Source organism: Chiloscyllium plagiosum, unplaced genomic scaffold (genome assembly GCF_037043375.1).
Source record: "Chiloscyllium plagiosum isolate Xiang-an unplaced genomic scaffold, Cpla_swu_hap1 HiC_scaffold_31, whole genome shotgun sequence".
Lineage (NCBI taxonomy): Eukaryota > Metazoa > Chordata > Chondrichthyes > Orectolobiformes > Hemiscylliidae > Chiloscyllium > Chiloscyllium plagiosum.
This window is the reverse complement of record NW_028270169.1, coordinates 27594208-27607804: the sequence shown is the minus strand read 5'-3', so window position 1 is coordinate 27607804 and position 13597 is coordinate 27594208. Positions and strand designations below refer to the sequence as shown.

General features: G+C 43.7%; 1 protein-coding gene across 15 annotated transcripts in view; it reads right to left on the bottom strand.

Moving 5' to 3' along the window:
- wscd1a (WSC domain sialate O sulfotransferase 1a) overlaps nucleotides 1–13597 on the bottom strand; it is a 150618-nt gene that overhangs the window by 34194 nt on the left and 102827 nt on the right. For all 15 annotated transcript variants that reach the window (XM_043718493.2, XM_087977372.1, XM_043718497.2 and 12 more), the window contains one exon: nucleotides 12262–12446. In XM_043718493.2, the coding sequence (XP_043574428.1) occupies nucleotides 12262–12446 (185 nt within the window). The remainder of the gene's footprint in view (nucleotides 1–12261; nucleotides 12447–13597) is intronic.

The following is a 13597-nucleotide window of genomic DNA, read 5'->3' as shown; positions in this document are numbered from 1 at the left end:
AAGGATTGAAGAAGAAATAGTTTCTATGGAAATCTAGGATAAATGAGGTTGGGTGATTTCAATGTCTATTAGGCACAAAAAGAGAAATAAAGTGAGGGAAATCAGTAATAAAAACAGAAATTGTTAGAAAAACTCAGCATCTGCGGAGAGAAATCAGAGCTAACATTTTGGGTCGAGTGACTCTTCCTCAGAGGGAAATCAGTGTTTGATCAAGAAAAAAAAGGAAGAAAAAGTAAGAAAAATATGTACTCATGTCATACTAAAAATTTGCTTTATGATATTGATTGACATTGCTTTAACAATTAACAAATCACTAAAGGAGAATTTTTATTCTTAACTAACTTTGTGCAATGGGTTGGCTGGCAATTTAGTGTGAAAATTCAGAAAGTTCATAAAACCAACTGGGAAGCAAAATGCTATCTGTATGAAGAAATAAATCCATCAGTAAGTTCAAGAGCATCGCATTCAGACAGTATGATATGGATTTGCTAGTCGATTTGCACATTGATAATAGCTTTGTGTCATTAATACGCCATTATTTCCAAGCAAGATTTGGTCCATTAAGTCACAGTGATGAGTCATTTCATGAATAATGCCTCACAGACATGGCAGAATTTTTACATTATTTAATTTCATAACTGAAATGATGAATGGCATGCAGCTCACGTTAAGGCAATATTTTCTCATTTGTTGTAATTTTTCTCTGCCAATGTCACAAGGGTTTTCATTGCAGAGTACAGCCCAGAAAGAAGCCGACTTGCCCATTGTGTCAATGCCACTTCCATTACCACAGTAAAACAAAGTTTTCTTTTACAAGGATTTTTCCAATTCCCTTTTGCAAATTACACAAATCTGCTTCCACCCACTTCCCTATCGGCAGTGCATTCCAAAATAACGATGTGCGCAAGAAGTATTTCTTCTCCCTTCTCTGGTTCTTTTCTTCATTAATCTTACATCTGTATTTTCTGACCACCCACCAGTGCTAACTGTGTCTCTGGTTTACCCCAGTAGAACTACTCAACATTTTTTAAAAAACTTTCTGAATTTTCTTTGGCTTTACCTGCCCTGAGGATAATGGGTGGAATTTTCTCATTTGCACGCAAAGTGTTTTGTCAAGTGCGATTCATGGTACTGGCCTGCCATGGCTCAGATGAACTTTCCTCACGCCCTTCATCTCATTAATGATGCAATTCGCTCTTTGATGCCCATCTCATGGAGTCGCCTGGCAGAAGGTGCGGTAGTATGTTCATGTCACTGATACTGTAGCTGAATGCCACTTCAGAGGCTGCAAACCAACACAGGCTATCACATCAAGGCACTGGATCTTAATGCTACAGAAAGGAAAGCTTGCTCCCTGCTTTGTGAGCATGGACTTGGAGGGCCTGGGGGAGCAAGGTGGTGGAAAGATGGCTGTTCATTTTCCAGCTGACTGCCACAGGAGGTTACGCCACCAAACCATGCAAGCCTGGACCGATAGACCATAGACCAGTACAACACAGGAATGAGCCCCTTGGTCCACAATGCTTTGCTGAACATGACACCAAATTAAACTAATCCTTTCTGCCTGCCCTTGGTCCATATCCCTCCATTCCTTGCATATTCATGTACTTATCTAAAAGTCCCTTAAACGTCTCTGTCGTGTCTGCATGTACCGCCACACCTGGCAGCATGTTCCAGACTCCTACCCCACCCTGTATAAAAAACTTGCCTCTTACATCTCCTTTGAACCTTTGCCCTCTCACCTTAAACACATGCCCCATAGTTTTAGACATTTCAACTCGGGGGAAAAAGATTCTTACTGTCTACCCTATCTATGCATTTCATAAGTTTACAGTCTTCTATCAAGTCTCCCCTCAGCCTCTGCCACTCCAGAGAAAACAACCCGAGTTTTTCTCGCCTCTCGTTATAGCTTATACTCTCCAATCCAGGCAGCATCCTGGTAAACCTCTTCTGTACCCTCTCCAAAGCCTCCACATCCTTCCTGTGGGGCGATCAGAATTGAACACAGTACTCTTAAGTGTTGTCTAACCAAAGGTTCATAAAACTGCAACATGACATCCTGACTCTTGTACTCAATTCCCCAACCAATTAAAGCAAGCATTTTGTATGCCTTCTTTAACACCGTATCTACTTGTGTGGCCACTTTTAGGGAGCTATGGACTTGAACACCAAGATCCTGCTATACATCAATGCTGTTCAGGGTCCTGCCATTCACTGTACACTTTTCCTCAACATTTGATCTCCCAAAGTGCAGCACCTCACACTTACCCAAATTAAACTCTATCTGCCATTTCCCGGTCCATATCTACAACTGATCTATATCTCACTGTATCCCTTGACAACCTTCTACATTATCCACAACTCCACAGATCTTTTTATCATCTCCACTTATTAACCCATCCATCTACATTTTCATTCAAGTCATTCATATGTGCAGAACACCATTACTCATGGACCTTCAGCCTGAAAAACACCTTCCACCACTAAACTCTGTCTTCTACGAGCAAGCCAATTCTGAATCCACATGGACAAGTCACTGTGGATCCCATGCATCTTAATCTTCTGGATGAGCTTATCTTGTTGAAAGCTTACCAAAGTCCATGTAGACAGCATCCACTGCTCCATCCTCATCAATCATCTTTGTCACCTTCCTCGAAAAATTGCATCAAGTTATTAAGACATGACCTGCCCTGCACAAAGCCATGCTGACTGTCCCTAATTAGGCTATGCTTTTTCAAATGCGTATAAATCCTAACCATAAGAATTGTCTCCAATAGCTTACCAACCACCGATGTGAGACTCACTGCTCTATAGTTTCCTGGATTATCCCTATTTCCCTTCTTGAACAGAGGAAAAACATTAGCTACTTGCCAGTCCTCAGGGTCCTCTCCAGTGGCTAATGAGGATACAAAGATCTTGACCCAGATAGCGGCCCTGGCAGTGCTGTAGTCCTGAGTGAAGCAGAAATGGCAGTGTGGGTGAATGGTCATTAACTTTATATACTCCACACAGGTACAGGTTGCCATTTTCTCTCTGTTACATCCCAGTCACATGGCCACCACTTGCTCTAACTCTAACACTACACACGCATCTCACTAAGGTTCATGAACAAAAACGCATTACCACATCATCATGCTCCGCTCAGTGGCTGTTACCCATCTCAGCCACCCAAATCATTCAATCTTCCTGCTGCTATGCTTCCCACTCATTCACTGAGGACACCCCATAACCTTGCTTGCTCTTGCATCACTGCAAATTGCTCTTCTGTAGATTTTCATTGTACTCGAGCCTGCCTTGTCTCATGGCATGGAAAGCTAGGCCAGAACGTGTCTGAGCGGGACAAGATCAGAGGGGGTGGTGAACACCTGGCTGCTCATTCCCTACAAGGAAAACATTCGCAAACTGGCTGGAGAAGGACATGACTGTTCATGTGTGGACAGGGACACCTCAATGCTTACCTGACCCATTAAACCTCATTGTACTGTGGTGCTCTTCTCATGTCAGCAGTGCTAACATAGTCTTAACTTCCACAAGAGTCTATTCCTCTGAGATAACTAATTCTCTCCCTTCTCTAACACAGGCACTTATGTCATTTATTAAGAAAGGCCTTGAGCTCTCTCTCCACCTTGGAGGAGGAACCGATTGAATCCTCAGGGGATAGAACATAGAACATAGAATATAGAACAATACAGCACAGAACAGGCCCTTCGGCCCACGATGTTGTGCCGAACATTTGTCCTAGCTTAAGCACCTATCCATGTACCTATCCAATTGCCACTTAAAGGTCACCAATGATTCTGACTCTGCCACTCCCACAGGCAGCGCATTCCATGCCCCCACCACTCTCTGGGTAAAGAACCTACCCCTGACATCCCCCCTATACCTTCCACCCTTCACCTTAAATTTATGTCCCCTTGTAACACTCTGTTGTACCCAGGGAAAACGTCTCTGACTGTCTACTCTATCTAGTCCCCTGATCATCTTATAAACCTCTATCAAGTCACCCCTCATCCTTCGCCATTCCAATGAGAAAAGGCCTAGCACTCTCAGCCTATCCTCGTACGACCTATTCTCCATTCTAGGCAAGATCCTGGTAAATCTCCTGTGCACCCTCTCCAAAGCTTCCACATCTTTCCTAAAGTGAGGCGACCAGAACTGCACACAGTACTCCAAAGGTGGTACAGCTGCAACATCACTTCACGACTCTTGAATTCAATCCTTCTGCTAATGAACGCTAATACACCATAGGCCTTCTTACAAGCTCTATCCGCCTGAGTGGCAACTTTCAAAGAGCAGTGAACATAGACCCCAAGATCCCTCTGCTCCTCCACCTTACTAAGAACCCTACCGTTAACCCTGTATTCCGCATTCTTATTTGTCCTTCTAAAATGGACAACCTCACACTTGACAGGATTGAACTCCATTTGCCACTCCTCAGCCCAGCTCTGCATCATATCTAAGTCCCTTTGCAGCCGACAACAGCGCTCCTCACTATCCACAACTCCATCATTCTTCGTATCGTCTGCAAATTTACTGACCCACCCTTCGACTCCCTCTTCCAAGTCATTAATAAAAATTACAAACAGCAGAGGACCCAGAACTGATCCCTGCGGAACTCCAGGCTGAATATTTACCATCTACCTCCACTCTCTGACTTCGACCGGTTAGCCAGTTCTCTATCCAACTGGCCAAAGTTCCCACTATCCCATGCCTCCTGACTTTCCACATAAGTCTACCATGGGGAACCTTATCAAATGCCTTACTAAAATCCATATAATCTACATCCACTGCTCTACCCTCATCCACATGGTCACCTCCTCAAAGAATTCAATAAGACTTGTAAGGCAAGACCTACCCCTCACAAATCTGTGCGGTCTGTCCCTAATCAAGCTGTGTCTTTCCAGATATTCATAAATCCTAACCCTCAGTACCCTTTCCATTACTTTGCCTACCACCGAAGTAAGACTGACTGGTCTGTAATTCCCGGGGTTATCCCTATTCCCTTTTTTGAACAGGGGCACAACATTCGCCACTCTCCAGTCCCCTGGTACCACCCCCGTTGACAGTGAAGACGAAAAGATCATTGCCAACGGCTCTGCAATTTCCTCTCTTGCTTCCCACATAATCCTAGGATATATCCTGTCAGGCCCGGGGGACTTGTCTATCCTCAAGTTTTTCAAAATGCCCAACACATCTTCCTTCCTAACAAGTATGTCCTCTAGCTTACCAGTCCATTTCATACTCTCCTCTTCAACAATACAGTCCCTCTCATTTGTAAATACTGAAGAAAAGTACTCATTCAAGACCTCTCCTATTTCTTCCGACTCAATACACAGTCTCCCACTACTGTCCTTGATCGGACCTACCCTCGTTCTCGTCATTCTCATGTTTCTCACATAAGCATAAAAGGCCTTGGGGTTATCTTTGATCCTACCAGCCAAAGATTTTTCATGCCCTCTCTTAGCTCTCCTAATCCCTTTCTTCAGCTCCCACCTGGCTATCCTGTATCCCTCCAATGATCTGTCTGAACCTTGTTTCCTCAACCTTATATAAGCCTCCTTCTTCCTCCTTACAAGACATTCAACCTCCCTCGTCAACCAAAGTTCCCTCACACGACCATCTCTTTCCTGCCTGACGGGTACATACATATCAAGGACACGTCGTATCTGTTCCTTGAAAAAGTTCCACATTTCAATGACATCCTTCCCTGACAGCCTATGCTCCCAACTTATGCTCCTCAGATCCTGTCTTGCAGCATCGTATTTACCCTTCCCTCAATTGTAAAACCTACCCTGTTGCACGCACCTATCTCTCTCCATAACCAAAGTGAAAGTCACAGAATTGTGGTCACCATCACCAAAATGCTCACCCACTAACAAGTGTATCCCTCCAACGCTCTGTTTACAGTAATGTTTTCACCTACACCCTTCAACAGCTCAAAGGCTTCCACCTCAGTGGGAACCCTTTCTAGATTAGATTCAGGAGCACCAACCAGTGATCTGCAGCTATTGAGCATGGAACATCTCAGGTCTCTGTCACTCAGAATGGCTGAAGATCAGATGCCTGTTTAGTTTCAAGCAGAAGACAATCCTATTGTCTTGGCCATTAATCACATTGTCAAATTGCACAGACAGGTACAGGTTTGTCAGAGGCACTTGCTTAGCATAGTAAAGGACATGGAAGCCCATTAACATTATCAGAAATGTGCTTGCTGCAAAATACGCGTGTCTGGCTGTGTCTGTGGAAAGGACAGTTTTCCACTTGGCCCACGACTCCATGGCCTTCCTCCTGATGGACCAAGACTGATTGTGGTCCCCCTTTGACAGGACAGCCCTGACTGAGTATGGCCCAATCCACAGCATGCTGCCTGATCTAACCGTAATCCCCACATTGACTGTGTTTACCCTGCAGGACTGACTGGTAGTCCAATCTCCAGACTATCAAGATATGGATGCTCAGAATCTGGGACGACCAAGAGTCTGACTGACTGTGGCCAAACCTCTGGACATGGCATCGAGTGAGCGCAATGATTCACTGGAGCCAGCACCTCCTGACCAACTGCAGTTCCCGTTCAATCTCGTGAGGAATACTTTCCTTTGATTCTCATACACAGCCATTTGTTTAAAGCCCAAGCAGTCTGTTTGGTGTTAAAACTGCCATCACAGGTGCTGCAGGTATGTTGTTGGCATAGCCGGTGTCACAGGGATATCTCCAGCCCTCGGACTGTTCATTTATCCACCCTTCACGACAGGTTGCCTGCTTGTCTCACTGCATCAAAAGGCATTGCAAGCCACAGAGACTGTAATTGAGCACTAAAGACTCTGTGCACTGAAAAGCAAAGTGACCCATATAAAGGTTGACTGTAAGTCGATGTTAAAGTTAGGGAGTGTGTGCTAAGAAAGATAACACGTCAATTGAAATGGAAGAGGTGAAGGATTCAGGTCTCCCTGCTTAAGGAAAAATGTTGTTTAACCTGAAAGGGTGTAGAAAAGATTCACAAGGATGTTGCCAGGGTTGTAGGATTTGAGCTATAGGGTGAAGAGGCTGGGATTATATTCCCTACAGCATTGGAGGCTGAGACCTTATAGAAGGTTATAAAGTCATGAGGAGCATGGATAGGGTAAATAGCCTAGGTCTTTTTCCCAAGGTAGGGGAATCCAAAACTAGGGAGCATAGGTTTAAGGTGAGAGGGGAGAGATATAAAAGGGACCTAAAGGAAACATTTTTCAAACGGAAGGTGGTATACATACGGAATGGGCTGCCAGAGGAAGTGGTGGAGAGGCTGGTGCAATTACAATATTTAAAAGGTATCTTGATGAGTATATGAATAAGAAGGGTTTAGAGGGATATGTACCGAAATGGGACTAAATTAATTTAGGATATTTGTGGATGAGTTGGACCGAAGGGTCTATTTCCGTGCTGTACATCTCTATGAGTCTAAGCTGCTGGGAGGACAAAACATTCAGAACACCGAGTAAGATCTGTTCATTTTCGTTAGTATCATGCTCTGGATGAAGCTGCGTTTGATGCCTGCATGCTACCTTACACAAACTTAACAAGCTGTGATCACTTTTGAATGCTTCATGTGTGAGCATGATTGTCTGCAATCAGTCCTCATTCCTAATTACTTTGTTTGATGTCCATTGACACCTACTGCAATTTTAACCATTTTACAGCACATGCAAATATTCATTTTCTTCCAGTGGGAATCATTGCTGCGGATGCCTCGATAAGATGACAAAGGTTCAGAATACATTATTGGTGTTTGAGAAGCCAGGTTCTAAAGTGAAGGAAAAATGGAGCTTTGTTTTGTGCTCTGGAAAGGTCTGATTTGTTTTATTCCAAATTGTCAGGAAGTCAGTTGAACAGTGAATGCCAAACAGTAGTTATGAAATGCCGCGTGCTTTAAGCTGAATAACCTGCAGGCCACCTGGAAAGGTAATTGCTAAGGTATATGCTAACTTGTGTTTAATGGCACCCAGAAAGAGAGACTGAAGAGGCCAGAGGGAGGTTTGTGGAGGGAGAAGTGTCCATAACAGCTGATGTGCTGTTGGTAGCAATCTCCATGCAGCCAAGATTAAAGAGAAGACCAGAGTTTCTTAAGAATCAGAGAAACCTCAGCTCCATAAGGTCTGGAGGTGTCAAAGAAGAACACATCCTACAACTCTATTGAAGGCATGAGTTCAGGGAATCCACTTGAAGTGAACTGAGTTAGCAGTTTGTTTAAAATGTTTTGGGAAGAGATATTAAGAAAAATAGCTTCAAGTGAATGAGCAGAAATATGCTAAAAGGAAACTAATTACAATCATGTCAACTGAGCAAGGAGCTTTAGCATGGAAATGGGGGCAACTATTCATTGATTGGTGAGGGTCTGTCAAGTGTATTTGTGAAGTGTGACATAGTCTGTGTTTTGTCTTTTATGTCATAAACAAGTACATTGGTTGTTTCCTGTGAATATGTTCAGAGACTCAGTTCACAGTAAACAAATAAAAAAAATGAACAAAGTAGTCTATCAAGCCAGATTCCATTCTGGGACTTGACTTTTCAGTATTTACAATCAACTGGAATTACAACTGCAGATATAAATGGTCTCAGGAATGCCACATAAATCACTAGATCTTTGTTTTCAATTTTGTTTTTGAGGTCAGTGACACGTGCCGTCACTTTCAAACTGATTATTAAATCCAAGCCTTTCTGGTCACAAGATTTCTGTAAAAAAGAACTGATAATGTTGGCACTAGTTTGGTTTAATACTGGGATTTGCTGACATCACTAGGTGAAACCTCTTGTATATTGAGGCCTACCTTCGAGAAGGATTCTGCACCAAATCTTCTCAATTTCCCTCCGGTAATTTAAATCTGATGAAGCCGATGGCTCGGTAGAGAAGTAAGTGTGGATCTTCCAGGCTCACATGATAGTTGGCTGTTTAAATATATACACCATTTGAGAGACTATTTGTTGGACCACTTCCAGGTAGCACAGTTCGACCAGTATGTAAGTAACCAAGGCAACGTTCATGAGTATTCACAGAGACACCTTTGTCACGATTGATTTGATTGATCTTCAGAAAGCATTTGACAATGTGCCACATGGAGGTAAGAGCCCATGGTGTTAGGAGCAAGGTACTTGCATGGATAGAGGATTGGCTGATTGGTAGTAGGCATAGAGTAGGGATAAAGGGATCTTTCTCAAGATGGTAGTCAGTTAAGTGGAGTTTTACAAGGGTCAGTGTTGGGACAACTGTTCATGCTATACATGAATGATTTGGGCAAAGAAGCTGAAGGCATTGTTGCTAAGCTTCCAGATGATACACAGATAGCTGGAGGGCCAGGCAGTGATACAAAGGTAGGTGGAGGGCCAGGTAGTGGTACAAAGGTAGGTAGAAGGACATGAGCAATTGTGGGTGGCATGGTGGCTCAGTGGTTAGCACTGCTGCCTCACAGCACCAGGGTCCCAGGTTTGGTTCCAGCCTCAGGCGACTATCTGTGTGGTGTTTGCACATTCTCCCCATATCTAGGGTGCTCCTCCAGGTGGGTTTCCTCCAGGTGCTCCAGTTTCCTCCCTCAGTCCAAAGATGTGCAGGTCAGGTGAATTGGCCATGCTAAATTGCCCATAGTGTTAGGTGCATTGGTCAGAGGGAAATGGGTGTGGGTGGGTTAATCTTCAGAGGGTCAGTGGGGACTTGTTGGGCCGAAGGGTCTGTTTCCACACTGTAGAGAATCTAATCTAAAAGTGGCAGATAGATTACGGTGAGAGGAAGTGTGAGAGTTTGCACTTTGGTAGAGAGAATAACAGTGTAGACTATTTTTTAAAGTCAGAAAGGCTTCATAAGTCTGAAGTACAAAGGGACTTAGATGTCCCGCTTCAGAATTCTGTTAACATACGGGTTCAGTTGGAAGTTAGGAAGGCAAATGCAATATTAACATTTATTACAAGAGGGCTAGAATGCAAGAGCAGGGGTACACTACTGAGGCTGAAGAAGGCTCTGATCAGACTGAATCTGTGTGCAGTTTTGGGCCCCATGTCTAAGAAAGGATGTGTTGGCCCTGGAAGGGTTCCAGAGGAGATTTCCAAAAATAATCCCGAGAATGACAAGCTTGTCATATGAGGAGCAGTTGAAGATTCTGGGTCTGTCATCAATGGAGTTGAGAAGGATGAGAGGCCATCTCATTGAAATTTACAGAATACTGAGAGGCCTGGGTGGACTGGATGTGGAAAAGGTGTTTCCACTCGTAGGAGAGACTAGGACCCAAAGGCACAGCCTCAGAGAGAAGGAAAAATGAGGTGAGGAAAAATTTCTTCAACAGAGGGTGATGAATCTGTGGAAATCATTGCCACAGAGGGCTGTGAAGTCCAAGTTGTGGACAGTATTGAAGACAGAGTAGGATAGGTTATTGATTGGTAATGGGATCATGGATTATGGGGAGAAGGCAGGAGAATGGAATTGAGAAACGTATCAGCCACGATTGAATGGGAGAGCAAACCTGATGGGCCAAAAGGCCTAATTCTATTCTGATATCTTATGATCTTATGGTCATGCCTTTGTTGGAAGAGTTAATATTGACTGCACTTGTCCCACACTTTAAAAGAATTTTTTAAAAATTATATTTTTTGATGATTATTTAAAAAAATTAATATAGTGACCATTGTGCATTCTTACCTTTCTTGGAAAGGTTACATTTTCTTTGGCTCAGATTAGATTGTTTCAGGAAAAGGACAGGGGCAAAGCAGTGGAGACAAACCAAAATCTGCAAGACTTATTTTGAAAGGTTTTCTCACAAGATAGATCGCTAACACTGGGACTAATGCCAATGGCAGATGAAAAAAGAACTGAAGCTGATTTATCAAAGGGACTCTTATAGACACAATGAGGACAGATCATTTGGGTTTTGGTTGAAAATTCCCTTAAAGAAATAATCAGCCTTCTGATTTTCGATGCTTTGTAGTCTTAGCATAAACTCTATATTTGTGCTATATCAAGTGCACATAAACACAGAGCTTTAAAACGCAAATCAACTGGCATATAAGCAACAGGAATATGTGACTGGTGGTCAGCATAACATATAACTGGGTGGGAAAATTCAACAAGGCCAATTATTAATACAGGGAATATTACCCAGCCCTGAAAGGAGTGATACAGGCAGCAAGCAAATCAGGGACCTAAACTCATTTGAAGTTTACATCAAAGAAGGTTGCCCGCAACTTAAAAGGGAAGATGCAATCTAATTGTTGCAAGTGGCTGGGAAAGGCTTATGAAGTAGGGAAAACAAAGTAGAAGGAATAGGTACAACTGGCCAGACAGAGAGGTCCGAGGTCCTCAGCTGCAATGCTGGAGGCCACAACACAGGATGGAGAAAGGAGGAGAGCAGACTTCAGTTCATCCTCACACACTTGCCATTGCTGCAGCTCCCATGTCCATATCTCACAGCTTCCATATACTGTCACCATTCAGCTATGGCAGGGAGATCACCCCAACGCATTGCTCCAAACTTCCTGACTCTTTTCCAGTTCACTTGTAGGACAAGTTGATCCACAACAGGAGACAGCAAAGAACCACCATGGAACAGCAGGCATGTCTAAATGTCCTCAGTCCCACGGAGAGGTTGGTGCTTGGAATTAATGGTGCGACTGTCATTCTTGGCTAAAATAACTTGTACCAACTCCTCCACCAAGTACTTCCACCAATACTGCAGCCGCAAAGTCAAAGTCAAAAATACCTAACTTGAAAATTGAATGGTGATATCATGAAACAACATTGAGTGGAGAGAGTGCGGGAATGTGGAGCACTCCAAGTGCAGTTGAAAGCATGGTCAGCTTGGTGCATGTTTAAGAGAGGGCATGAGCAGCTCTGACAAGGTTCTAGAGGGTCAATCAGTTACCAAAGCAGCATTAGATACTGATTGGCACAATAACTTGTCCACACTGCATGGCTGCAGAGTACCAGGCAGAATTACCCTTCAAAACAAGGCAACTAAGGCACATCAGGCATCAGAAATCAATAGGACAGGGATTCTTCTCTCACACCCCCACCCCCACCCCATCGCCAGATTGCTTTCACTCCTGATTCCATTAACATCAAACTGTACAGAGCCAACATTGTCTGCAGAACTTTGACATGTTGATTGGAGTAAATGACGTTGCTGAGTGCAGAGGAATATTTCATTATATGGGGTTGTAGTCAATATTGATGTACAATTTATGAAAAATTAGAAAACACCGTTTCATGCTATTGTTTTAAATAATTCCAAGAAAGAGACATACATCGTTTGTTGCTCGGTCGGAGATCTTCTACTTTGTACACTGATAGTCTGTTCACTCCACCACAGACTGTGTGCTTTTCCCCTTTACACTCCATGTTGCAATCTTCCTGCCTTGCGCTGCTTGTAGTAATTCGATTCCCGCAGTAACATTCTGCACCATATTCCAGACCAGCGTACAGGTAACCTCTGTAGAAAGAAATCTGCTTCAGATTACAAACCAAATAACATGATGAATAAAGTGCTTGAAAATGTTCTGATCCTAACGACTGAATGTTTAGCCCCTGCTTCACATGGGAACAGAGGTGGGTGGGTGTCCCAGATGGAAACAAACAAAAAGAACAAGCAAGACTTGGAAATGAAGGTATCTCCATTTTGAAGCATACAACATGAGTTGAACCAGTACATCTCATTTGCAGAGATTTAGGGTTTTTTGCCCTTCTGGGGAAGAGTTAAACATTACCTGCTTGTGCTTCGGTTCCCCAGTTTTAATCTTTCCCGGGAAGTGAGGTAAGAGGGTAAGCACATACTTTCCTCCCAAGTGCCAACTCATCAGTTTTACAACTTTTTAAGGCCCATTGTCAAAGGCCGACTGGAATTTTCCAGTCTGTCTCCAGCTCCTGTCAGGCAGCAGACTTGGGAGGGGTGGTGGGTGCATCATTGTTGTCAGACTAGGCTAGGCAACAGACTGAGCACCACACCCCCCATCCCACCCAATACACCCCCACCACACAGAGGGGCTTCCCACACTGGTACTGTAAAATTAACTATAAAAAGACCAGACACCTCTATCTTAGGAATGCCCATGCCCTCACTTATCTGCCATGGCTCACTGCTGCCTCCTCTTGGTCTTCCACTTTTGAAAGCCTGTCTGTCACTTGTAACTAGCCTGGTCATTAATGTACAAGTTTGTGGAGAATCACAAATAAGAGACTGTTCCCCACATAATCTAGGCTCCTGGCCTCTCTTGGGCCTGACAACAGGGTTCAGGCGCTTATAGAGAAAACCCTGCGCTAGGTTTTCAGCTCCCTCACTGACCCTGCTGAAGTTGACACCATTCAAGGTGAAAGACATGTTCAGCCTTTTCATCTCATTTAGATTCTGTGGGGAGGCTGAACAGGGTGGATGCTTGGAGGAGCTTCCATTCGTGTGGGAGTCTAACTTTGGGGCTCAGTTTCAAAATAAGGCATCCCTCAAAGGCTCGTGAATATTGGAATTCCCTTCCACAGGAGGCAGTAGAGGCTACCGTTAAATTGTCAAGGTTGACAGGTTTTTGATTGAGCGAGGCGATATTTTTGGGACGGTGGGGATGAAGAAACAGGAGAGTGGAGTTGAGCCTA